This window comes from Onychostruthus taczanowskii, unplaced genomic scaffold, assembly GCF_017590055.1.
Source record: "Onychostruthus taczanowskii isolate IOZ18803 unplaced genomic scaffold, ASM1759005v1 scaffold12, whole genome shotgun sequence".
NCBI classification, from domain to species: domain Eukaryota; kingdom Metazoa; phylum Chordata; class Aves; order Passeriformes; family Passeridae; genus Onychostruthus; species Onychostruthus taczanowskii.
The window spans coordinates 8,805,483-8,829,874 of NW_024498351.1; the positions used below are offsets into that span (position 1 = coordinate 8,805,483).

The 24,392-nt window shown below is 38.2% G+C and overlaps 2 protein-coding genes across 9 annotated transcripts in view; both read left to right on the forward strand.

The window, feature by feature from the left end:
* The window catches only part of KLHL2 (kelch like family member 2), a 54,004-nt gene extending 39,499 nt beyond the window's left edge, over positions 1-14,505 (forward strand). For 2 of the 5 annotated variants that reach the window (XM_041427977.1, XM_041427981.1), the window contains 10 exons: positions 1,598-1,707; positions 3,249-3,365; positions 4,181-4,330; positions 5,225-5,342; positions 5,958-6,155; positions 6,912-7,013; positions 7,932-8,060; positions 12,348-12,488; positions 12,637-12,780; positions 13,384-14,505. In XM_041427977.1, the coding sequence (XP_041283911.1) occupies positions 1,598-1,707; positions 3,249-3,365; positions 4,181-4,330; positions 5,225-5,342; positions 5,958-6,155; positions 6,912-7,013; positions 7,932-8,060; positions 12,348-12,488; positions 12,637-12,780; positions 13,384-13,412 (1,238 nt within the window). In that variant the 3' untranslated portion in view covers positions 13,413-14,505. Of the gene's footprint in view, positions 1-1,597; positions 1,708-3,248; positions 3,366-4,180; positions 4,331-5,224; positions 5,343-5,957; positions 6,156-6,911; positions 7,014-7,931; positions 8,061-8,963; positions 12,489-12,636; positions 12,781-13,383 lie in introns of those variants that run through there. The other 3 variants (XM_041427979.1, XM_041427978.1, XM_041427980.1) reach the window with 3 other exon arrangements.
* A 637-nt stretch (positions 14,506-15,142) lies between these two features.
* Positions 15,143-23,683, forward strand: MSMO1 (methylsterol monooxygenase 1). Of its 4 annotated transcripts, none has more exons than XM_041395772.1 (6): positions 15,143-15,198; positions 16,860-17,172; positions 18,209-18,357; positions 19,239-19,365; positions 21,085-21,239; positions 22,734-23,683. In XM_041395772.1, exons 2-6 carry the CDS (start codon positions 16,918-16,920, stop codon positions 22,939-22,941), a joined length of 894 nt encoding a protein of 297 aa, XP_041251706.1. In that variant the 5' UTR covers positions 15,143-15,198; positions 16,860-16,917; the 3' UTR covers positions 22,942-23,683. The 4 variants fall into 4 exon arrangements, with proteins under 4 accessions (XP_041251706.1, XP_041251708.1, XP_041251709.1 ...); XM_041395774.1 differs by having other exon boundaries at positions 15,151-15,213; positions 16,863-17,172; XM_041395775.1 differs by having other exon boundaries at positions 15,151-15,207.
* Positions 23,684-24,392: the final 709 nt, after the last annotated feature.

The window sequence follows — 24,392 nt, forward strand, 5'->3', positions numbered from 1 at the left end:
TATTACTTTGAAAATTCTCAACTTTCACCTCTCCTGGTTTAGAGGGTGGATCTCTTCCTACTTAATGCATGACATAAATCTAAATCAACTTCTAAAAAGCAAGGCTTTTGTATGTGAGTCTATAAAATCAACCAGGTATTTCTAATTTATTAAATATATCCTGTTGAATGTGATCCACTGTTGCATTGTATTTCTCAAGGAAAGATGAAGAGTGCTTCAGAACCTCAGATTTGCTTGAGATTTGGATGCACATTGCTTCCCCTTCTGCTTGCTTCCAAACTTAGCTTCTCAGTACAGTCAGGCATACTGGTTTGTGACACTGTCACCTAAAATTTGGAGTTTATTGTAAAAATAATCTATACAAATTATCTTTCTCAATTTCTATTTGCAAACAATAAAATTCATCAGATACTTAGCTTGAGAAACTGCATACTTTTCTGAAAAGCAAACAGATACAAGAAGATTAATAGAGTGGAAAAGTAATGGGGATGTTATAAAAATCAATAGTATTTCTTTTCATCCTTTCTTTCCCATTGCCTGAAGTACTGCAGAAAATAGTACCTGTCCATCATAAGAGAATGCTGCAGAATTAGAGGGACTTGTACTGATGATGATTGCATCTAAACCAGCTGTTTTCTTGTACCCTGCAAAGTTGAACTGAAAAATTAGACTTCTTGAGCTTAAGCATTCAGCTTTCTTTAACTTTTTTTAACAACTTAGACAACTTTCTTAAGAATGGAGTCTTAGTTACAGTAGTACTAATACAGGGATTGAAAAGGCTATAAAATGTTATTTGGTTCGAGTGTGTTTGCTGGCCTCTTTTTATTTATTCTAATTTTAAGAGAATTTCTAAGTTCTTAGTAACAGTTGTCCCTTCTGACTTCTGTTAATAGCAGAAGAAGGGGAAAAATAATTTAACTGAATGGAACGACTTTTAAAGCAAAATAATGCCATAAAAAGCAATTTTAAGGAAGGGAGGGAATGATTGAATAACTGAGTGACAACTTGAAATTTTTTCAGTTTTATTTTATTTTTAAGTTGAGATTTAAAAAAAAAATTAGGAAAAACTACATACCTTCTGCATGTTGTAGAGATTGCAATATGCAATATTTTATGACCTTGGAGAAGCTCTGAGAGATGCAACAGGACTTGTTGTATGTCGTTGTTGGTTGGTTCTAAAGAATCAACCATTGTTCATGTCAAACTACAAATTTAAAATATGCTTTTCAACAGCATACAGAGTATAAAGACTCTGGAGTCTTTTCTTCTGTAATTCTGTGTACAAATTTAGCAAAATGAGACTTAGGTAATTCTTAAGGACCAGTACTGAGATGAAACAAGCATCTGAAAATTACAGCAATACTTTTAGTATAATGTGCTTTAATATTTCAGTTAAAGAATCTTTAAATATAAAAGGTATTTGTGAGACCAAGCTTTAACTTAAAGAAGAGGTTTTAAGTCAATATATTGCTTCTAGATAGGGTAAAATAGCTTGCATATTGAATCATTTTCCTCTGTTTTCCCCTGCTGCTTTAATGCTTGTTATATATGTGGGGACCTTTTGCTCTATGTTAGCTATTTCTTTTCCTCCAAACAGAACAGCACTTTTCTGATGTCGTACTTAGTGAAGAATACCTCAATCTTGGTGTAGAGCAGGTGTGCAGTCTGATATCCAGTGACAAACTCACAATTGCCTCAGAGGAGAAGGTAAAACAATCTGTATCCCATTATTCTTTTTATCCTTTTGTGTGAAAGAGCGAGCTTGCTCCTACTGATCTTGTGCCCTTTTTCAGATGTGTTCTGTGTTTCCTTAGCAAAATTAGGCAGGTATTGTGCTTAAGTTTAAAGGATGTTTCCCAAAAGTGTTGTCAGTCTGATGTTGACAACTAGTTTCAACTCTTAAAAATCCTATAACTATATTAAATCACATTACCTTCTTTGGGAAAAAAACAAAGGAAAAAAACCCAAACAAACAAACAAACAAAAAAAAAACAAAAAAAACCCAAACAAACAAACAAAAAAACCCACCAAAAAAAAAAAAAAAAAAACAAAACAAAAAAAAAAAACCAAACAAAAAAAAAAAAAAACCAAAACCAAAAAAACCAGCAAACCAACAAAAATAAAAACCAAAACCCAAAACTACATTAAATAGAAATTCCTTGTCACCTTTAAGCAGAACAACCAGAACACATGCTGAGTCACATCCACAGGAGTTTGATTTACCAAGGGATAAATAATTCCTAGTTGAAGAGCAATTATGTACCATTTAGTAACTTTAACATCAGCAGTTCCACAAAGGTATTAAAGCTCTGTGTGTATATGTGAGCTGTTTAACCTAACTGCACACATGTGGGTTGCACAGATGACATGGCAGCTTGGTATTACCAAACCAGAGTTTAATGTGTGATGGCTCACCATTAGCCTAGATCTCAATCTTTTAAAGCTATTTTTGAATAGCCCAGGGTGTCTCTGTAAACCTCTAATGATTTTCAGGTCATGGATGTATTAATTTTGAGATCTTTAAATTCAGTTATGATCTATTTGAAATATGTTTCTTTTTTTCCGAGAAGTTTATAGTTGTACTCACATGAGGCTAAATTGTGTTCAAAAGCATGTTTGAATACTCATTTGTACAGTTAGGCAGCGTTTCATGTTTGAAACTTTGAGTCTAAGAATTATCTGACTAAAAGCAACTATCAAAGCTATGTTGTTGTTCCTGTAATACCCTGAAGGTCTGGTTCTATCAGTTAAATACACGTGATGCTGCTTTTGTGGAGTATAATTAAGGTTTTAATGCTCTAGTCAATGATGACCTACTGTGCAATGGAGGCAAAACCAGGCTTGGAATGACTTGTCCTGCTAAAACTCAGTGATGATAAGTCATTTGAATTGTGATGTGGCAGATCAGTTCTCCAAGAAAGGAAGAAAAGTGTGAGCACTGTAATATTCCTGCTGCTGTGTTGTTTGTTTGTCTAGTTTTCAGTATCAGTGAAGTCACTGTGTGCATTTTGTTAATGTAGCACAGCTATCCTTGAAACACCAGCAGAGAAGCAGATATAAAGAGACCAGATAATACACCTTCATAATTTTATAGTTGATAAATATGGAAATAACGGGAGCTGTAACCACTGCCATCTCTTCTTACATTTGGAGTTTTAGCATAAGGAAAACTCTTTTTGGAGGCACACTAATGTTTTCATGCTTATGAACTTGTAAGTCAGGAACTAGATTTGTTTGTTTTCTGGAAGGTATTTGAAGCAGTGATAGCCTGGGTAAACCATGACAAAGATGTGAGGCAGGAGTTAATGGCACGTCTGATGGAGCATGTTCGGCTGCCTTTGCTTTCCCGGGAGTATTTAGTTCAGGTAAGCGAAAAGGAATACTAATTATTCTGCATGTGAATACTTCTGTTCATTATTTTAATGCCAGATAGATAACTTTAAATTTCAACAACAGTGTCATTAGTATGTTAGTGATAGAAAAAGTAAACAAACAGCCACTACCACCTACTCATGTGCACATCCACCCACTGAGGTGAGAGACTGATTAGGAATTAATGACAAAGGAAACATTCTTTTACCTGGTTCAGATAAAATAAACTTTTTTCAAATTTTATAAGCTCATTTGGATATTTTGGTGTCAGGTCAAATATTTAAGATTGACAAGATGAGTTCAGTATTAACATTGGTTAGTAGGTTGGTAGGTGTTTATTTTTAAAATTCTGGTTTTGTGATACAAATCTCCAATTTGTGTGGATGTTTTGGGTGGGATTTGGGTGGGTTTTTTTGCTGTTGTGTTCTGTTGTGGTTTTTATTATTGTGGGGTGGCTTATGAGGTTTTAAAATTATTCTCTGCTACTCTGCTACTTCCGCCTTAAAATATTCTGTACTGTCTGTATTTAAAAAATGAATAAATGTGCCCAATTGTAAGAAATGTGATTTACCTTCCCTATCACTGTTTCTTCCACTTGCTAATTAACAATCAGCATCTTTTAATTTTTTTTGCTAATGACTGCACATTTCCAACACAAATTTGTGTCCTACTGGTTAAATTACAGTCTTAAAAGTAGATTAATCTGTATTTGTGTGATAGATCATAGGCTTTAACACACTTTGGACTGTGATTTCTGCTTTACTTCCTTAACATGCTCAGACCTTGTTAAACTTCTATTAATAAACAGAGAGTTGAAGAGGAAATATTGGTTAAGAACAGCAGTGCTTGTAAAGATTACCTCATTGAAGCTATGAAGTATCACTTGCTACCAACTGAGCAACGGGCATTGATGAAAAGCACACGGACAAAATTGAGAACACCCGCCAGCCTTCCAAAAGTAAGGCCCTTGTTTTTCCAATGTATACAATTTCAAGCTACATTTTAAAAACTTTCATGAGAGCATGACTGTGTCTTGGGGTATTCCTGTAAAACAATTGTACCAGAATTATTTATCATAAAAATGTAACAAATTATTACCTTTACGCTCCATGCTACTTATGATATAGATGTTTTAGCCTCCTACTTAAACAGAGAATCACCACTACCTGCCCTCCCAGAAAACATTTTTTAATAAGTACTTCAGCTCTTTTGAGAACTATACAATTATGGAGAAGTAAGCCTGTTAAAAAAAACAAACAAAACCAGAACCCAAAAAAAACCCCAAAACAAAACAAAGAATGACTGAAGAGACTGTGTTGAGATTTTTAAAATTTAATCTTTAGTTCATTTTAGCAAAAACCAAAGATTAGATTCTTTCTTCTTTACAATAAAGTAAAGAAATTTTCTCGTAGTACTGTTGTGAAAATGGTAATAATGGAATAGGTGATTCAATTCAGCAGATTTAGTAGAACAAGAAAAGGCTGTTACGTGATGGATGGTCACAGCTTCACTACACATCATAGATGATGAATTCTCATACCTGAGATCACAGGAGGATGTGAAGATCCAGCAGGTCTCCCTCTTCCATGGGAGCTTTACCAAGATTCTGATTGCCTCCTGCTTTTCCACCCTTGGTATTTCCTCTGGACAAAAAAATTACATTTGTTTATAAAAAGCACTAACAATTAATTTGGCCTGTTTCACAAGACTCAAATTTCTATAGGAGAGCCATCCTTTAATTATTTCTTGCACAGAAGCTCGCTTTATTTTTAAACACTTTCTTGATCTTTCAGGTGCTCTCATATATACAGATAACTAACAGTTGTTATTATTATTATCATCTCCCTGTTAGCTGATGATGGTAGTTGGGGGACAGGCTCCAAAGGCAATTCGCAGTGTTGAATGCTATGATTTTAAAGAAGAACGCTGGCATCAGGTAGCTGAATTGCCTTCCAGAAGATGTAGAGCAGGTAAGGATGCCTAATTTTTTTGTTGTGGTTGGTAATGCTTCAGAATTTAGGCATTGTATGTTCTCTGGAACAGTATTTGAGATATTTATCTAAGAAGGGCTAAACTTTGACTTCACTGATTATTTGAATTACTTGCTAATCTTGAACGATACAACTTTGATCAATTGTGCTTAATTTGAGCATCAGTTTGCAATGTGTAGGATAAACTGCTTTATTACCTCCCACAGAAACAAGGAATAAATAAATGTAAATATTAATGTATTGTAGTAAAGATTAATTTTGCCATTAAAATACCTTAATCTCATTAAATGATACAAAGAATGTGAAGAAGTGATAATCCACTACTGAAAACATGAACATGTGATCTTAAAGCTGCTGAGCGATTTAGGCAAGAAGAAATTCAGCAAGCCTAGTATTCAGGAATGTGCACTGCTAGCAAAAAGTGGTAATCTGAATGAAATGTGGTTCTAGAGGACTGTCAAAAGCACGACAAGTGTAGTGAATACTGTAGTTTGTGTCAAGTATCTGCATACTTAGGACAGTCACAGTTACAGAATACAGTTATTTGGCAGAGAGGCTGAAACACTCATCTGTCCTCCCCTGTCCCTGCTCTAGGAATGGTGTACATGGGAGGCATGGTTTATGCTGTTGGTGGTTTCAATGGCTCTTTGAGAGTTCGTACAGTAGATTCCTATGATCCAGTGAAGGACCAGTGGACAAGTGTTGCCAACATGCAAGACAGGAGAAGCACACTGGGAGCAGCTGTATTAAATGGCCTTCTTTATGCTGTGGGAGGATTTGATGGGAGTACAGGTATGTTTGCCTGAGACACTTCTGAATAACTTTGACTACTCTTAACATAATTGTTTCAAATTTTAATGCCTCTTTTTGCTGGTACTTGTGGTGAAACCAAGCATGAGGGTAGCCTAGCATCTTGTGATGTGGAATGTGCTTAAGTGATCACATCCCCCTACCTGAACAGTGGACTGTTTGCTCCTAAGAATTCCGGCTTAAAAACTAGTGAAATTTTGGCAAGTTTGCTTCCAGTATTCCTTCTATAGTCAGAGTCCTTAACTTGTGGAAGATATGAGAGAAAAATTATCTGATCTGGTTTGTCCTGTTTGCACAGGAAATTGATTTCTGCATTTTCGTGTAGTGTAAATAAGATTATAAACAGCTTTTTCTGACCTGTGAGAAAGCTTTAGACATACACTGTTCATTCCCTATTTAGATGCATTAAACAATTAGTGCAGAAGTGATCTTTTTGCTGAATAACTATTATAGAAGCATATGTAGGAGAAAGCATGTGTCTTAATTAAAAAGAAAATAAATAATCCAGGGAAGAAGTTTTCAAAGCTCCACAGAAATTTTCAGTAATTTGCCCATTTCCAGACATGAAGTTGGGTCGACTGTAATTGCCTGTCTAAAGAACAAAAGGTTGTGCTTTTTGTTCAGTATTTAACAATCCTTAAAATGAAATAATTTGAGTTTTCAGATAAAAAGTTTCCTGAAAGGTAGCTAGTATGTTGCACCTAGATTCATAGAGAAAATGTTATATTGTCTTCATAGGTTTGTCATCAGTCGAAGTTTACAACTTAAAGACTAACGAGTGGTTTCATGTAGCTCCAATGAACACAAGAAGAAGTAGTGTTGGCGTAGGTGTTGTTGGAGGTAAGTTGACAAACGATATTAAAAAGAACAGAGGGAAATGCAATCATTTACCCTACTAGTTTTTTTTACTTCTGAAAACATACTTCAGATTTATGTTTTTGCTCAACCTTGTAATTCAAATGCTATGAACATTATGTAATCATTCTACTCGGGTTTCACCAGTTTTTAGCATAGTATTAAATTTTTTTTCGGAGCTTCAGCTGTGGCTAAGGCCAACTGAGGAAAACCTTGCTAAGCTCTAGGTTATGTATGTCAGCAAAGTCAGAGAGCTGACGTGATGACCTTATCATTTGGTCTTTAGTAATGCAGCACTGCTTTATTGTCAGTTCTGTTATCTGTGGCTGACCTTGCTGGCTGCACGCTGGGGACAATCCCAAGGGCAGTGCCAGGAAAATGCTGACTTTTCAGTCAGCTTGGTGGTGAATAGCCTGGATGTCACTTGCACAATGGAGACCTGGCCTGGCTCTTGGATCTTAAAACAGTTTTAGGGGTGGATGTGTGCTTTAACTGCATAGAAACCACTGCTGTTTCTAATCTGAAAATGCAGACTGTACGAGTGATTTTCAACTAAATTTCTGGTATTCCTAGGAAGCTTATTTGTGAGCTTCCAGTATCAAACATACTTGAAATAGCTTGTTTTTGAGCAATGCCTAATTAAAAACCTTACCTTTGTATTTCAGCTAGGCAATTTAAAATATTTTGACTTGCATTGTTGTTGATAGATACTGGGTGCCTTTTACATCCTAAAAACGACAAGACTGTGGCATGCTAACCTAAACTGTGTACAGTATAGAATCTCAGTAAGTGATTGACAGGTGCTGATTAGTAGCTAATTGGAGAGCAATGCCTGTCCTCTTTGCCGGTGTGGCAGTCCCTGCATGTACTTTAGCAGCTGGCAGGCTCCTTTGGTTCCCCCAGGGAAGCTGTATGCTGTTGGTGGCTACGACGGAGCATCACGGCAGTGCCTTAGTTCAGTGGAATGCTATGATGCCAATTCCAACGAGTGGAGCTACGTCGCAGAAATGAGCACCAGGCGGAGCGGAGCAGGTGAGTGGACAAGGATCAGCTGTCCTTGCAAAGATGAAAACACGTGGGTTTAAAATGTATCTAAAAACATGAAAGGTAAGCTAAAGTCTGAATCTAATGGAATGTGCTAGTCCTAGATGGCTGATACACAGCAGGTTATAAAAACAAAACTGTTCCACTGAGTAAGATTCAGTCTGTTAAGAGTAAATATCCCTCTTTGTTTTTTCATTCTTTCATATTCCTCCTCTTCCCACAACTTCTGATGGTTTTTAACATACTGACTAATACTCATGGATTGTAATAATCACTATCACCTCTATTCTTAAATATCAAAATCTATACAGCAAGCATGAAAAAATGTCTTTTCTACAGGGAACTCTTTGCCAGTTAGGGCTGATTATTCTAACAGCATTTTCAGGTTGACTTTACGTGTGAACTGTGACTAGGTTTCCACCTCTTTGGAGGACTTGTTCTGCATTCTGATTCACTGCAGGAAATTTTGTCCTTGTTCATTCCTAAGTTTGTATAACTGGTTTCATCCTATTACTTCCACTTATGTACCCTTTATTTCACCTTCAGTAATTCTTTTCATCACCTGGTGTTTGCATCCTCTGTACATGTACAGCCTACTCCATGTTATCCTTCCTTATCATTTAGCCAAGGTATATCCATTTATTTCTATATAATCTTAAAAATCCCTTTTTTTTTTTCCTTGTGGATTTCTTTTTTCCTTCTTGCAATTCTGAGTGTGTATATTTCTCTTTAAAGACATCTTTAAAAGTGCCTGTGGTATTCCACTTTTGTTTAATGAAATTATGCTTCCACAGCTCCAAATTGACTTTAGCATTTTCATTATCTATTAATATTATGGACTTGAATCTCATTTACTGTTCACTGTCCTCTATTTGTCTTTTGGTATTTCAGGTTTTTTCAACTCGCAGAAGTTGTTTTATTTCTCTAGATGCGTTCCCATGGACTTTTTCAAGTCAAATTCCATGATATTATTTTCTACATTTATTTTTTAGTAGTTAAGTCACTTTTTTTGACAAGTACTTAATGGTGGTTTTTAGCAACACCCTTCAAGTATCTACTGGTGATTGCAATAATGTGCTTCATAATGGGAAGAGATATTGCTACAAATAAATCTGAATGGACTTCTAGTATGCTCAGTATATGATTAATAATTGCCCTAACTTCTCATCTTACCTTCCAATATTCTTTGTTAACTCTGAACAGTTTTTACCTATGTAATAAATTAAGTTTAAATAATTTCAAAAGAAATCTATCAAAGTACTAAATTCATTACTAAAATTGATAGTCTGTGATACTTCCATCATATCCTTACAAGATCAGCAAGCTGATAACTCTTATTACTAGAAGTCACATTTCAATTGTATTTCTGAACTAAAACTTTGATGTTAATGAAGGAAATATGATACACTAAACCTCAAGAAAACACAGTTGCCTTGTGAAACTTCTAGTAACTCAGTCTGTGCTTCTTGGAAGTAAATTCTGGATTAAAAACTGGACAGAGTTGCAGTAAGGGTACTGGAAAATATTCTTGTCTAATATTGGCAAGTTTTGAGGAAAATATTGATATAAAACGGGCAAGTTACAAGAATAATTTTAAAGACAAATAGTGTTGGTGGATTGTGACAAAGTTTCATTTTGCAGTCTGCCTGCACACACATTCTGTTTCAGCATTTGGGGTTTATTTTTTGATATTCTGTTTTTGCAAACTGTTGTTGTGCATGTAGCCTATTTATATAGTAGATGTTTTCAGATTTTTTTTTTAATGTTGAATTTCTTCTACAATTCTGAAATTTAGTTCCTTAAATATACTAACTACTGGGATCTTCCTGCCCCTCCCCTCTCTTCCCTTGTCCCTGTGTTTGCTTATTCAACTCTCTTCTGCCTTTAACCTGGTCCACTGATAAAAAAAATGGAGAGGAAAACTAAATGTAGACAGTTATTCCAGTTTCATATAATTGAGTAAAATAATCAACATTCTTCTGTGCCACTCTGTTAAATACATGAAAAATTATATTTTTGCATGGCAGAGGATGGTGATGTGAAAATCGTGACTGTTGATTGAGCTTGGCTGTAGAGGCCAAATAGCCAAACCCACCAGAACTGTTTCAACCGGCAATCAGTCCTGGTGGTGTTACGGGGGCTCACTAAAGAAAATTTTGTTCCTGTATTCAACTTTTGGATGTCTGGTCATCTCAAAGAACTTAAGCTCATCTCTTCTGTTCCTACTGCTTCAGCTTCACTCAAAAGCAACTTTTCAGAGGTTAACCCTCAGTTACTCTTCTTTAGTACCCACTGCTTCTCAGTTGATCAATACGGGGACAGATCTGTTTCCAGCAACATATTGGGAGGAGGAACTTCAGATCCAGATATTTGGGATATTCAGATCCAGGCCATTTGGGAGGGCTGAGAGATATAAGACAGGGTCCTGAAAAATGGGCAGGAAAGAGAAATAACAAAGAAAGGAGAACTCAGAAGACGGCAACAAGAGGATACAGACGGAAGGAGCAAGAAATAAGGTAGGACCTGGAAACTGGGTGTGGGATTAAGGGAAAATGAAGCACCATGGAGGAACGGAGGACATTTTTAAAAATAAGGAGCTATGAAAGAAAAAAGTGGCAATGGGGCAGAGGGAAAGCTCTACACGCTGAATAGGAAGGCCAGTAACTATTGAAGGCATGGGTGGGGGGATTTATGTCACATCCCATATTTAAACTGAAAATATTAGCCCTCCTCCTAGCTCTGTAATATTTAATTCTACAAAAGATGAATGCTGTACTATCCTGTCTAATGAAGTGTGATCAGAGTGGGAGAAGGAAAAGTTGTCATACTATACTATGGCATGATAGCTAGAAATAATAGCAATAAAAGAGGAATTAAATTAACTGGGAAGGATATGGGGAAATGCTAGTAGTGAGTATCACTTATAAAACACTAAATAGCATGATTTATAAGTGTCCTATCAAGAAGCTATTTTTCAGATTTACAGTACCAATTAGCTTCCATGTTTCCTTTCTCTTGTCTTTAATTATTAAAATCAGTCTCTTTAATAAGAAAATATAGTAATTTCAGCAGGAGTCGTTTGTCTTCACATATAGAAATGGCTCTAATTACAAAATTAGTGATATGTTTTTAAAGATATTTCAGCTCGTTTTTAAGGTCTTGGGGTTCTTTTTTTTTTTCCTTTTTTTCCTCCTTTTTTTTCTACCTTTTTTTTCCTTTGAAGGACTTACCTGATTTTTTGCATTCATATTTGTTGTTTCCCTTTAAAAAGATTTTAAGTGGTTCCATGAAATACTTTATGAGCTATATTTGCAAATTTGTATCTCTGCTTTGAGTTTCATGGTCTTAAATGTGGCATTTATTAGATTTCTCAGTATACTTTCATAGAAGTGCTTTTTTAGTTGTCTTTATGGTCCATCACTCAGAAGTTTTAATGCAAAAAAAAACCCCTACGTTTCTGAAATTTATTACGTTTTGGTTCTAATGCGTTATAAAGGGAGTAATAAATAAACAGGCCTCTCTTTCTGTTTCCCCCATTTCCATCTTTTCAATATGTGCAGCCCAAATAGCAAGTAGATAGATCTAGCTTTACTCACGCCTTCATTCCAAGCTCACAGATTGATAAACTTTTGTTGTAAAGTAAAGGAGACCTTAGGATTAAAGGACACCCTTTAATATCCTTTTGGATATTTTGATAACTGAAGCTTGGTTCAAAGACGCTTGGTGTTCTTCAAATCCCAGAGAAGGTACTCACTGCTAACTGTTTAATTCTGTTCCATCTGTTTACAAGGTATTCCAACACTTCAGTGGAAACATCCGTATTGTATAATGTCTATCCATTCAGCTTTTATCCTCTGTACTGTGCAGCTTTTACTTCCTAAAAGTTCACTTACACTTTATCATCTTGTCAGATTTCTGTTATGCTGGCTGAGCACATTGTCTCATTTACTGTCACTTCTAATTAGTCCTAAATTTCAACAAGCGTCATTTTCCTGCACGTCATTTTTCGTCCAAAATTTTCTAAATCTTCTGTTGCAGAACAGCTCTGGTCTTTGTATGCTGTGATATGGTAGATGGGCACGCAAGGCATTTTATCAGTGTCTTGCTGTAGTTACTGTCTCTCTGCTTTAATGCATCCTGACCCAAATGTTTTCTGAAGTAGTTTCCAACATTGACTTAATGAAGGATTTATGTTAGCTGACATATTTGTTGTTTCTCCTTCGTATCTTTAAAATAATTCTCTGGTTAATTCTGCGTATTTTCATATATTTGCAGGTGTTGGTGTGTTAAACAATTTATTGTATGCAGTAGGTGGTCATGATGGTCCTTTGGTAAGAAAAAGTGTTGAAGTGTTTGACCCCATTGCCAGTACCTGGAAGCAGGTTGCAGACATGAACATGTGCAGAAGGAATGCAGGTATGTGCAACAACGACTAAAATTGTACCAATGTCAATTGTCAATGGCATGTACCTGGACTTCTGCTGCTTTCATAAAAAAACATGATTTTGGGGGGGATGTGGCAGTCAATTACTAATTTTCCTTGTGGTTTTCTGCCCTTTTTCAGGTGTTTGTGCTGTAAATGGTCTCTTGTATGTAGTTGGAGGAGATGATGGTTCCTGTAATTTATCAACGGTGGAGTATTATAATCCAACAACTGATAAATGGACGGTTGTGTCATCTTGTATGAGTACAGGAAGGAGTTATGCAGGTAAGGCATAAAAATATTTTTAATACACTTTTTAAAGTATAACATTGACAAAGCGTCCAAACAGAATCTTGTCGAAGGTAAAATCTAAGATAATGAAATGGGTAGGAAGAAATTGATGTACATTTTGAATGATGACTTCAAATAATTACTCACTACAAGGAAAAAAAAAAGGATTAAAGTGTACTCAAGAAGGATTTAGCACATAAGTGGTGAGTCAGAGAGATGGTTCTGGTATGACCAGTTTTTTAACAAGAAATATGTGTCTCCATCTAAGGGGTCCAATTCCAAAGTTCTTTGGGATTTGATATTTAGAAAATGAGCTGTTTCAGGAATCTTTTCCTTCAATAACTGCAGTTTTTCAAATGAGTTATTTAAGTGAATGTTAAGGATATATTTCACTGATAGCAAAATTTAACTTGATTAGTCACAGAAACTTTCAGAACTTGGCACTGATTCAGACAGCTTCGTGTCAAAGAGAAATTAGGGAAAAATATGTACATTGTTGCTGGTGCATAGTTAAATGCTATTTGCAATGTATCTTTTTTTTAATTTTAAAAACAATACTGCCTAAAGATTTATCCCTTTTTCTCCTCCTCCCTCTAGGTGTTACAGTTATTGACAAACCATTATGATCAGTAAAGCGATTTTCAACTTGATTATGCACTAGAAGCAGTCTTCAACAAGTGTATTTGAAGTGACTGAGTATCTAAGCACTTCTCTACTTGTAGCTGCACCTTGAGTCACAGTGGAAGATGTGACTGTCTACAATTGCAGATGACAGATGATGAAGATTACTCGAGGTAGAAGCAATTTGTAGGATTATTCTGCAGTTGAGCAGAAGCTGATTGAACTTTTGAAGTCTGGTGGACCATTTTTTTTTATTGCAAGGTCTTCAGAGAAAACCCAACACTTTCATAAGGACCAGCTTCTGTCAGTCACGACTGAGAAACGGATTGTGAGTGAAGAATGGTGTGTATTCTGGTGAAAGTAAATTTTTGTCTTATTTTTTCCAGAGACTAATAAATATATTTAAGGAAATGAACTGTCAGTCTTCATTGTAGGTACTGAATCCCACCTCAGTAATTCAAACTGGCATGGGGTACATTTGTTTCCTTTTATAAAACTTTTGTTACGTAACTATACTATGTGCATATGTTTGTGTGAGCATAAGTTGCTCTCTACTGAAACTCTTCAAAACCTGATTTTACTATTTATAATTTGGCACAGTACTTTGAATATGTCAGTACTATGTTGTAAAACAGAGATGTATTTTTTGATATGTAACAATGCTTAACACTAATTCCCGCTGAAGGAGATCAGAGATGGTTTAACACTTCTTGAGCAGGTGTAATTTCAGTATCTTTTTAATAAAAATGTTGTCTGTACTTACAGGGGTTTTTTTTTTTCCTGTTCAATTTTGGTCACGTTTAGATGTTAATTCTTTTTTACCTTTTTATCCAAAAGGTGATTTGGCATGAAAATAACTGAAAATTTATAGTGAATGTATGCAATTGCGTTGAACTTGCATGGTACAAAGGCCTATTTATGCGTGTAATCTCAGCTTCTATTAGCCAATATCTGAATACACTGTATATGGCCATGCTTATACAGCAGCACATTTTTATTTGTTCATGGATGACCTCCTTTTAACATGACCAAAGTTACTGTCATATTTGAGACATTTTCTTCAAATAAAAGTTTGTACATTGTTTCCTAATGCCAACAGGTCGCTTAAAACTTGTGTTTCTCAATGCAAGTCTCAAACCAGATAATCAGTGAATAAACGGGGGCCGTGGGGCTGGGGGGCAGGAGCGGGCGAAGCTGGTGTTGTAAAGGTCTGCATGCCAGCGAACTGAGAGTTGCTGAGGGTTAGGAGGCGGTCAGTGAACACCGCTGTTTGCCGCAGGTGTCCGTGAGTCAGGAATGGCCACCGCTGGCTTCCCGCGAAAGCGTCCGAGCTGTGACATTGGTGACAGGGCCGGAGTCACGTAGGTGCCCGATTCCATGTGACGCACGGCGGGGCGAGGCAGGGCTGTGAACGGGAACCTTCCATCTGAATCGCACCCTTCACCCGCATGACACCAACGGACTGCGGCTGGGGGCCGCTGCTGCCATGGCGACACCGCCGCCTGTGCACTTCCATCTTTTCGTTAACGCGGGAGCAGGGAGCCGGCGCAGGCAGCCGCGGGCGAGCAGCGGCGGGAGGCGGCGAGCGGCGCTCCCGGCCCCGGCACCGAGGCGCTCCCGGAGCCGCCGCCGCGCCCGGCCGGGCCCCGCCCTATGGCGTCGTGCGCGTCACCTGCTGTCCTCCCTTCCCATTGGCCGCGGGCCGGGGTCTCACTATCCTCACTCCACCCCTCCATGTTGTTGCGCGCACGGAGCCGCCGCCGCCGCTCCTGCTGCCGCTGCCGCCGCTGCTGCCGCTGCCGCCAGGTGAGGGGCGAGGGCGACCGGGGCTGCGGGTGCCGGGCTGCGGGGCTGCGGGTCCCGGGCTGCGGGCTCCCCGAGGGAGCGCGTTTCTCCTCGGCGTTCCCCATCCGTGGGTGGCGTGTGACGGTATGTGTCCGCCGCCTGGCGGGGCCGGGCGGGACGGAAGAGCCCCGGTGCAGCCCGGCCGCTGGCTCCGCGGCTTCCCGGCGGCGTGTTCGCGGGTGGTGCCGATGGTTTAGTTGCCTTGCGCTTCCGTCCGCCCAGGAGCTCGGGCTGTGCGGTGCCTTGGCGTCTGCGGCGCTGCTTTTGCTGTCGGTAAGGAGCGGCAGCATCGCGATGCTGTTGCTAAGGGAGAAAAACCATAAGTGATGTTTTGGATACTGGTTTGGTGTGGTGCTTAATATGTGAGAGTTAATTACACATTGGAATGGGCTGTCCGGGGAGGTGATGGAGTCACCCTTCCCGCAGGGCTTTAAGGATGTGGCCCTTGGTGCCGTGGTCCAGTTGATAGGGTGGTGGTGGGTTATGGGGTATGGGTTATAGGTGGGTCATGGGCACAGGGTCTCAGGGCTCTTTTCCAGCCTGCGGATATGTGATTTGTGTCAGATTCAGCCTAAGTGTGCCAGCTGGGGATGGACCCTGTCCTTTGGCCTGTGAGTTGAAAGCCTGTGTGAGAGTGGAAGACGGACCTGCTAAAGGGGTCCAGAGGAGGGCACTGGGAATGGTCAGAGGGCACATCATCAGTGGGAACAGGCTGGAAGAGCTGGGGTTGTGCAGGCTGGAGAAGAGAAGGTTCAAGGGACACCATACTGTGGTACATAAAGGGGGCTTTTTGCTGAGGCTTGTAGTGACAAAGTACAGGGCAGTGTTCTTAAACTAAAAACGGATAGGTTTAGATTTGGCATAAGAATGATGTTTTTTACAGTGAGAGTGCTGAGACACTGGAACAGGATGAGCAGAAAAGTTCTGTGTGCCCTGTCCCTGGAAGTGTTTGAAGGCCAGGTGGGATGGTGCTTTGAGCCACTTGATGTCCTGAAAAATGTCCCTGCCCATCCCAAGAGGGTTGGATTGTAAATGATGTTTAAAAGTCCCTTCCTGGCCAAACCAGCAAGGAGCCTAGTCTGTGGAAATGGCACGAGTTCAGGGCACCTGCAGAAGTGCAGCCTCTGTGGTTTTGGGAGCTGTGAGGAAAAGTCCATTACTGAGGGAAAGGTGGAATGCCTCAAGCAGCTGCAGTGTTGATGTAATTTGCAGGGATTTTGGTTCACAGCCATGAGAAAAATGGGACTGGATAATCAAGAGATCACAATTAATCTCTTAAATATTTTTTGAACCTTCCTGTTGCTCTTTTAATACAGAATACAATTGTCCTGCAAAAGCCTTGAAATAAATTTGGGTAGTAATTAATTCTTCTTTATCCTTCTGCTCCCTTGACATAATCTCAAAACCTAGGAGCTGATTGTCTCTCAAATTGGTTTGCCTCTCAAACCAGTCTAAAGCTTTGTTCTTTTAGGCTGTTCTGTATGAAGAGAGTCTGTCTTTCCTGTCCTTTCTCAGCTTTTAATTTCAAACTAGGTAATGACTCTATCATGTGATTTTTTTTTTCTCTGAATATTAACTTCTGTTTATTGAATATTTCTCAAAATTTGCAGGTTACTTACAGACAACTACAGAAGAACTGCAATTGTGATGTTTTATGATTGAACCATGGCCATGAATGACAGCGTTAATATCTTGAACTCTGCTTATCTGGCAGTGGAATATATAGACTCCTTCTTACCTGACAATCCCCTGCAGCAACCATTTAAAAATGCCTGGAATTACATGCTGGATAACTACACAAAGTTCCAGATTGCAACTTGGGGATCACTTATAGTTCATGAAGTTTCATACTTTTTGCTCTGTGTACCAGGATTTATCTTTCAGTTTATACCATACATGCAAAAGTATAAAATTCAACAGGTAAGAGAAAGTTATGAAGTATACACTGACTTGTCTTTGAACATACCAGGCAATCACATTATCCTGTTTATCATCACAGTATCATCAATGTATATGGTTCCATTTCATCTGTCACTTGGACATCCTGAAAACAACAAAGTAAATTTACTCTGTGTATGAGGAGAGAAAGAGAAGTGGATTTTAGGGAAGAAAAGTAGTTTTTTTTTCTCCTGAAGAAGAGTTATGCTTTCCTCCATGGTGTTATAGAGAGGAAAGGGCACGTCAGTCTTGTTGTTAGTAAAGTTTTACATCCATAGTTGCTTATATCAGCAAGGGAAGGTGAATAGAATTCTGGCATCTGGTGCTAGAGGTGTGTCTTAGTAGTATGAAATAATTACATGGTGTGCTTTTTTTAATAGCAGTGCTCTTCTTCAAAGTACCTCTATCCACATCCTCTTGAAAGGATTTGGAAAGTTTTTGACAATGAAGAAAGCCTGGGATGGATTGCCACTCCTAATTGGAGGCAAAGGCATATCCAGTATCTAAAGATAATTGGTTTCCCCTAGTTCATTGTCATTTGAATTAGAAATTAATAACACCACCTTCTGAAGTTATTGCAGTAATTGATAGAATGTCTCCCTGCAAAAACTGAATGTTTTCAAGACAATTATTTCTTCAAAAGCTTGTCTCTTCAATCTCTCTTTATTATTTTAGCAATGAAATGCATTCTGTTGTGTGAAGAAGGAAAGAAAACTTGGATTGTGTTAAACTGTTGAGTATGAAATGTTCCTGCTAACTATAAACACTGAAAAAAACAAAAATAGTTTGGAGGTGTCTGACAAGACAGCTTATCTTAAAACACTAGCCTAGAAAAATGAGATTTTGATAAAACTGAATCCAGTCCCATGCTATTTGTGTTGCCTGAGTTAATCTGTATTACTGGAAGGCATTTGTCTTCCAAGGTGAAATTAAACTGACTCCAAATGAATTTTTTGAGCACTTCACTTGTGTACAACAGAAACATATAACACAATGAATTCTTTTTGTTTCATTTTAGGATAAACCAGAAACATGGGAAAAACAGTGGAAGTGTTTCAAAACCCTCCTCTTCAATCACTTCTTCATTCAGCTTCCCCTGATTTGTGGTACCTATTACTTCACAGAGTATTTTAGCATCCCATATGGGTGGGAAGAGATGCCGAGATGGTATGTAGATTTTTCGGATATGGTGATGCTGAGTTACATGCAGCTGGAGGCAGAATATTTAACAATTAGTGTTGTCGACTCTAATAGGAAATAATTTATTTGGCAATGTAAACTGTGTTTGTTAATCATCCTTCATTTGCTGCTTAGCTGCTATAAGAGCTAATTAGAATTTTCTAAATTTTTTTTAATGTCCCCAAGCTGTTCTAATCTTTGGGAGAGAAGGGGGATTAGGAGGGAGTTTATGGAAGCAAAGCCAGATTCCTGGCTGGGTGGATTAAATGTTAGACTTTCTGGTGGTTTTATTTATCTAAATTTTTTAATTTCTCCAAAGTATCTCTGCCTTCCACCTTGTTTTATTTCTTAGCAGTAGAGTGTTCCTCAAAGGAGAATGTACCACCTTCACAGTGTTCTTTTCTTGCACTGAGCTGATGGGCTTTTGAACAAAGCTGGATTAGCTCTAAGCGCCCCCTTCTCCCCCACCCCACCCCAGCAACAGTAGTTTTTCATCACAGAAGGTCTTGTTTCTTGGAGAGCTGTTTGCTCTCTGGTGCCAATGGCTGATGCAGCTCTAGGTTTTTTATCAAGGTCTCACAGTCTGTGGTTGTTTTCTGCAGACTGCATTTGTAATATTGACATGACAGCTTGTTACACTGACTGTGAGTTAGCACTAACTGAAGTGAGTAAACCTGTGCTAACTCACTTCAGCATATCAACAGATGAGCTGATAAGCACGACAGCTTTTTACCTGGTAATCAGTATTTTTTATGTTCAAAAAGTAGTGCACTGCTATTCAGTCAGTAATAGTTATAAACTGACCATTATTTCAAGAACAGATGTCTGCTAGTATTTTCTATAACTAATAGATCTTCTGCTTTTTAAAGGTATGTTCTGGTTGCCCAGTGTTTTGGATGTGCAGTGATTGAGGATGCCTGGCACTATTTTCTGCATAGATTGCTGCATCACAAGAGAATATACAAGTATATCCATAAGGTTCACCATGAGTTTGTTGTATGTATTACTTGATTTTTTTCTTTAATAATAGCTTTTAGTATGTGTTTCATGGAACTTACTTAAACATCTTATTTGAAAGACCTAAGAATTTTGCATTCCTTTGACAGTGTGGTTAGTTGCCTTTTCTTGGGCACTTTGTCAAGAGCAGTCATCCATTTTGTTTCTGAGAACGCCTCCTGTAATTTGATTTCATTTCAGTGAAATGAGAGATCACACTCTTGCTAAAGTTTGATCGTATTTATGAGCAAGGTGAAGTGGACTTTTAAAAATGCACATGCAGGGCTCATTGCTAGGGGAAGGGAAACAGTAGATGTCTGGATCTGGTTGTTCATCAGTTCCCCACCACATGGGCTGTTACCCAGATCATATGAATCCCCAGAACATGATCAGACAGGCAGCTCTTGCACAACCCTGGTGCGTGCATCATGTACTTGATCCAAGGAAGGGATTACAGCTCTGGATGAGGGCCTCTGGAATTAGTATGGCCCATTGTGCAATTCAAATACACAAATCTATCAAGAGCAGGCATTTTGGGTGGTTCTGTGTGTAGTGGTGTTGGAGCTGGCATTGAGCACCAGCCAATGAACCATGCTTGGCTGGAGCCAGGTAGGATCCAGCGGTGCTTGCACTTTGTAAATGTGCTGCTGTGCTTAGGAGGCACTGCCTGTGGAGCCCAGGAGTCAGTGCTGTGTGTTTCTGTGCTGCTCTGTGTAACCTGGGCTGTGCCAAAAGGAAACTGCAAGCTGCTGGGTCACGGATGCTTTATGCATGCTGCCAGCAATAGAGGAGCTTGGTATGGATTGCTGCATGCATATGTACAGACATCTGCAGCAGCAGCTGCTCTCTTCCTCTTGCTCTTGGCAGCCCCTCAGGTCTCTAGCTGGAGCAGCTTTTGGCCATTATTCTCGAGAGTGGTTGGCAGTTCTCACAGAAGTGATCTGTAGCCTAATGGCTGTTTCATGAAAAACTTTTCCTGACAGTAAAAAGAGATGTTTTTAAAGTATATCTTAAGACAAAATGGACTTAATTTTTTTTCTGATGATCTTATTTATAACCTTCTGCCTTAGGTTAAAAATTTTTAAACTGTTCTCTGTATATTGTGTTCTGTGATTGAAAACTCTTTAGAATGTCTTTTTCTGCTAAACCAAATGTAGGAATGACTGGGGTGTGTGTGTATATGTATATGTTTTGTATCAATCTCAAAATCACATTTGAGGGGTACACATTTATTTTAAAAAGTGGTCAAAGATGAGAGATTTTTCATTTTTATTTTGATAATAAATTTCTAAATGAGTCCTGCTTCTGAGAATATTTTGGTTCCTTCTTTCTTCTGCTTCCAAGACTGGATGTATAGCAAAGCTGATAGGATCTTGCCAAACACTTTTAATATTCCTGAAATAACGCTTTGACCTGGGGTGATGGTAAGCCTAAACAAAAGTTTTCAGCTTTTCAACTAGTAGTGAAGTGTTTGGAATCACTAATAGAGTGATAATCCTTATGACCTTGGAATACTGTTTTTCCAAAGAGGAGCTAAATATGTGTGTTATGGTCCTTGCTCAATCACACCATTCCCTTTGCCCACAGCATTGTTCTGTTTGTCCTATTGTAGTTTTGTGGGGTAGTGGGAATGGGAGAGTATTGCAAAATGGTGCTTCTGATTTGGGAGTACATAAAACTGAAAATGGTGACTGTTCCCTGTCTGTTATCTCTTTCTAGTCTCCATTTGGAATGCAAGCAGAATATGCACATCCTCTGGAAACACTCATCCTTGGAACTGGCTTTTTTATTGGAATTGTTGTTTTCTGTAACCATGTGGTTCTTCTGTGGGCATGGGTGATCTGTCGCTTGATGGAAACCATTGATGTACACAGGTGAGAGAGATGTTCGTTGCTTCTTAATAATTGTTTTTTTCTCTTGTCCCTACATCAAACTCACCTGTCTCTGTCACTGAGATGTACTTTTTATTTTGCACTAAAATGTGTTTCTATGTCTTGCAAAGAATGAGACAACCTGGGGAGTTACCACTCTTCTCTGGTTTGAGGTAGTGTTAGCAGCAGGTCTTGCTGATTAAAGGAGTGTGGACTATCAGCTAGAGCATCTCAAGGAGGCTAAGAGAAGCTAGGCACCTGATTATGCTGTCTAGTTATTGCTGTTTGGTGTGCAAGTGATCTTATGCATATTGGAACACCAAAAATCAATCACAACAGGTGATATTCCAGCCAAGAGTTCTTTCTGTTTAATATTTTGTCAGACTGTTTTCTTGCTCAAGAGAAACTTTATGCTCTGTGACCACTGACTCTTTAAAACAAATGCATACATTTCTTTTCTTTATTTGTTTGTTTATTTATTGTGAATAAAAAGGACAAGACTTCATGTTGCTGTAGTAGAACTGACAAATTGGCCCCAAAATCCTAGTTCAAATCGCAGTAGGCTTAGTTTATTTCATCTACACATTAATGAGCTTTTCTTTCCTGTGTTCAAGAGGCAGGGGATGCTAATAGTTTATTTTTTAAATGATAGTATTAACACTTGACCTTGTATTTCTAAATATATTATGATGCACATAGTGTCTTATTGCAAGTTGAGTATCAGGTGTTTCAATGGAACATAAGTTACCAGTAAATTCATGGTATAAAGCATTCCAGGTTTAGTCATGTTTTGCTTGTAGACTTCCCAAAGTATATGTTGTGACATACCAAAAACTCATTGATAAAAAATACAAATTTCCTATTATAATTATCATTTTAGCTTGTTCTCCATGTGGGGGGGTTTATAATGAATTGCCTTGCACTCTCCCCACTAGGTGGTGGTAAGAGGCTTCCCAGTACTACCGAGCAAAGGAGTTGGAATCCCTCTAGAGCACTGTTCTGCTTTTAATCTTACTTTAATCATATATTTGGATATTTTATTTGCAGTAAGCTGAAAATAAGAGTAGGCATACAAGGATTGTTGATTTGAGATGCACTCTGATGAGCTGCTGTGCTAATGTCCATAGCTTATACTTAATGTTGCTTCTTGTTCCTCCTTCCTAGAGTCACTCTAAGTTAAAACTGCTAAGCCAGCAGGAAGGCAGCCACACTGATTTTTTTAAAGTTACTTGCTTATATGTTTTTTTGCATTGCCTAGTAAACTGAGCTGAAAACCAAGTGCCAAAGCCATTGTGAGATAATTTACAGTCATTTGGCTAGGGGTGGGGGGAACTTGTCTTCATTTTAAGCCAGTATCATAGTGATTACCTTAGGACCTTAGAATACTATAAAATATATTTCTTTCCTAGAAATGACAAGTTAATGTCTATATTTTGTAGTTTATGTCTCAGAAAAATCCTTACCCTAGGTGCTTTTCTCTTTTCTCCTGCCCTGCAGTGGCTACGATGTCCCGCTGAACCCTCTCCATTTGGTGCCTTTCTATGCTGGGGCCCGTTTCCATGATTTCCATCACATGAACTTTATTGGCAACTACGCCTCGACCTTCACATGGTGGGACAGACTCTTTGGTACAGACTCTCAATTCATTGCCTATCAAGAGAAAGAGAAGAAGAAACAATGCATAACGAATAAGAAGGCTAACTAAATTTCCAGTGTAAAAGTCAATTTTTGCTTTTCTGTAAAGCAAAATAGTGATTGGGTGTTTAGCATAAATCTTGTTCCCTGGCTACTAAGAGGTAGGGAAAAACAGCTAATTGAACTGCAGTATCTTTCTAATGGGAATGTTTTCTATTTTATACATAAGTACTGCATATATTTTAACTACAGATTTAAAGATGATGGAAAAAAACGGAGACGATTTGTGTCTATCTTTTTTTTTTTCTGACAAGAAATAAACCAGGTTTATCTATAATGTTGCCCATTTTTGGATCTGGGTAGAATTATGTACGTACACCGAAGTTGGTCTTGGTTTTTTTAAATATATATTCTTAAATTTATAATATCAAATAGCAGAAGTTATTAACTAGCATCAGCACTGCATTATTTAAATATTGGGTAAAAGTTGCTTAAAACCAAAATGTCTGTTACTAGGAAGCTTGGACAGGTCTTTTGCACACTGGATAATGTGAACTGCTAATAACAGAATACCTGGCTAAACATGAATTATCAGAGACATTCCTGATCTAGATTTATTATGTTATTTTAGATCACAGGTAAAAAGAATAGAAATTTTTATTTGAAGACACTGGGTTTTGCTGCTCTCTTGAAGTTGGTCTGTCAGTGTACTTAGCATTTACATTACATTCTTCTCTGTGTTGTAATTTGCTGATCTGACTTGTTGCTATATTTGCACTTGTGACTGATGAAATAAACGTGGTTTGGTTTGATGCGTGTATCATACTTTTCATATGCTCTTAAACACAAAGCTGTGATAAAACCACGTAGGATACAGGGTCTTACTCTTCATCTCTTTAATGAAGAAGCATTATTTGTTAGGATGGTTTGCAGCAGTGCTATCTGTTAAACTGCTTCCAGAGGCAACAGTGCAAAATGGAAACAGAGAACATGTAAATTCTGCTGGTTTTTGTTTTGAAGGACTTGGATACATATCTGCTCCATGTAGCAACATCTTTTGGGATGACTGCATTCTCAGGCTGCAGCTTGATCACAAGCTAGAATCTCAAAATCTACTGCTTGAGTTGCACTAGTCACAGAAGCAGTAGTATAATATTTTGGAATCTACTATAAGTGTTTGTCTGTTGCACAGGAAATAACAGTGAAGTATTTCAGAAGGGCTTAAACCCTTAAAAGATCTTCCACTCTGTACTGTCATGTCAGCTGCTCTTCAGACTTCAAATGCCACTTCATCTGCTCGACAAGTCCCTTACACGACTTTACAGTGTTTTGCTTACTCAAGAACACACCTGAATTTTAGTGCTGCTTCACATGCAATTTGGTATAACTGTCAAAACAGACAATCCAGTGAAAGTGCAGATGAGATCAGGCTTCTAACAAGAAGTAAGGTGTTAATGACGTGCAGAATGACTCAAATATTACTTGATGTGTGGAAGTAGTTCAGATTCCTTTTCTGTACTT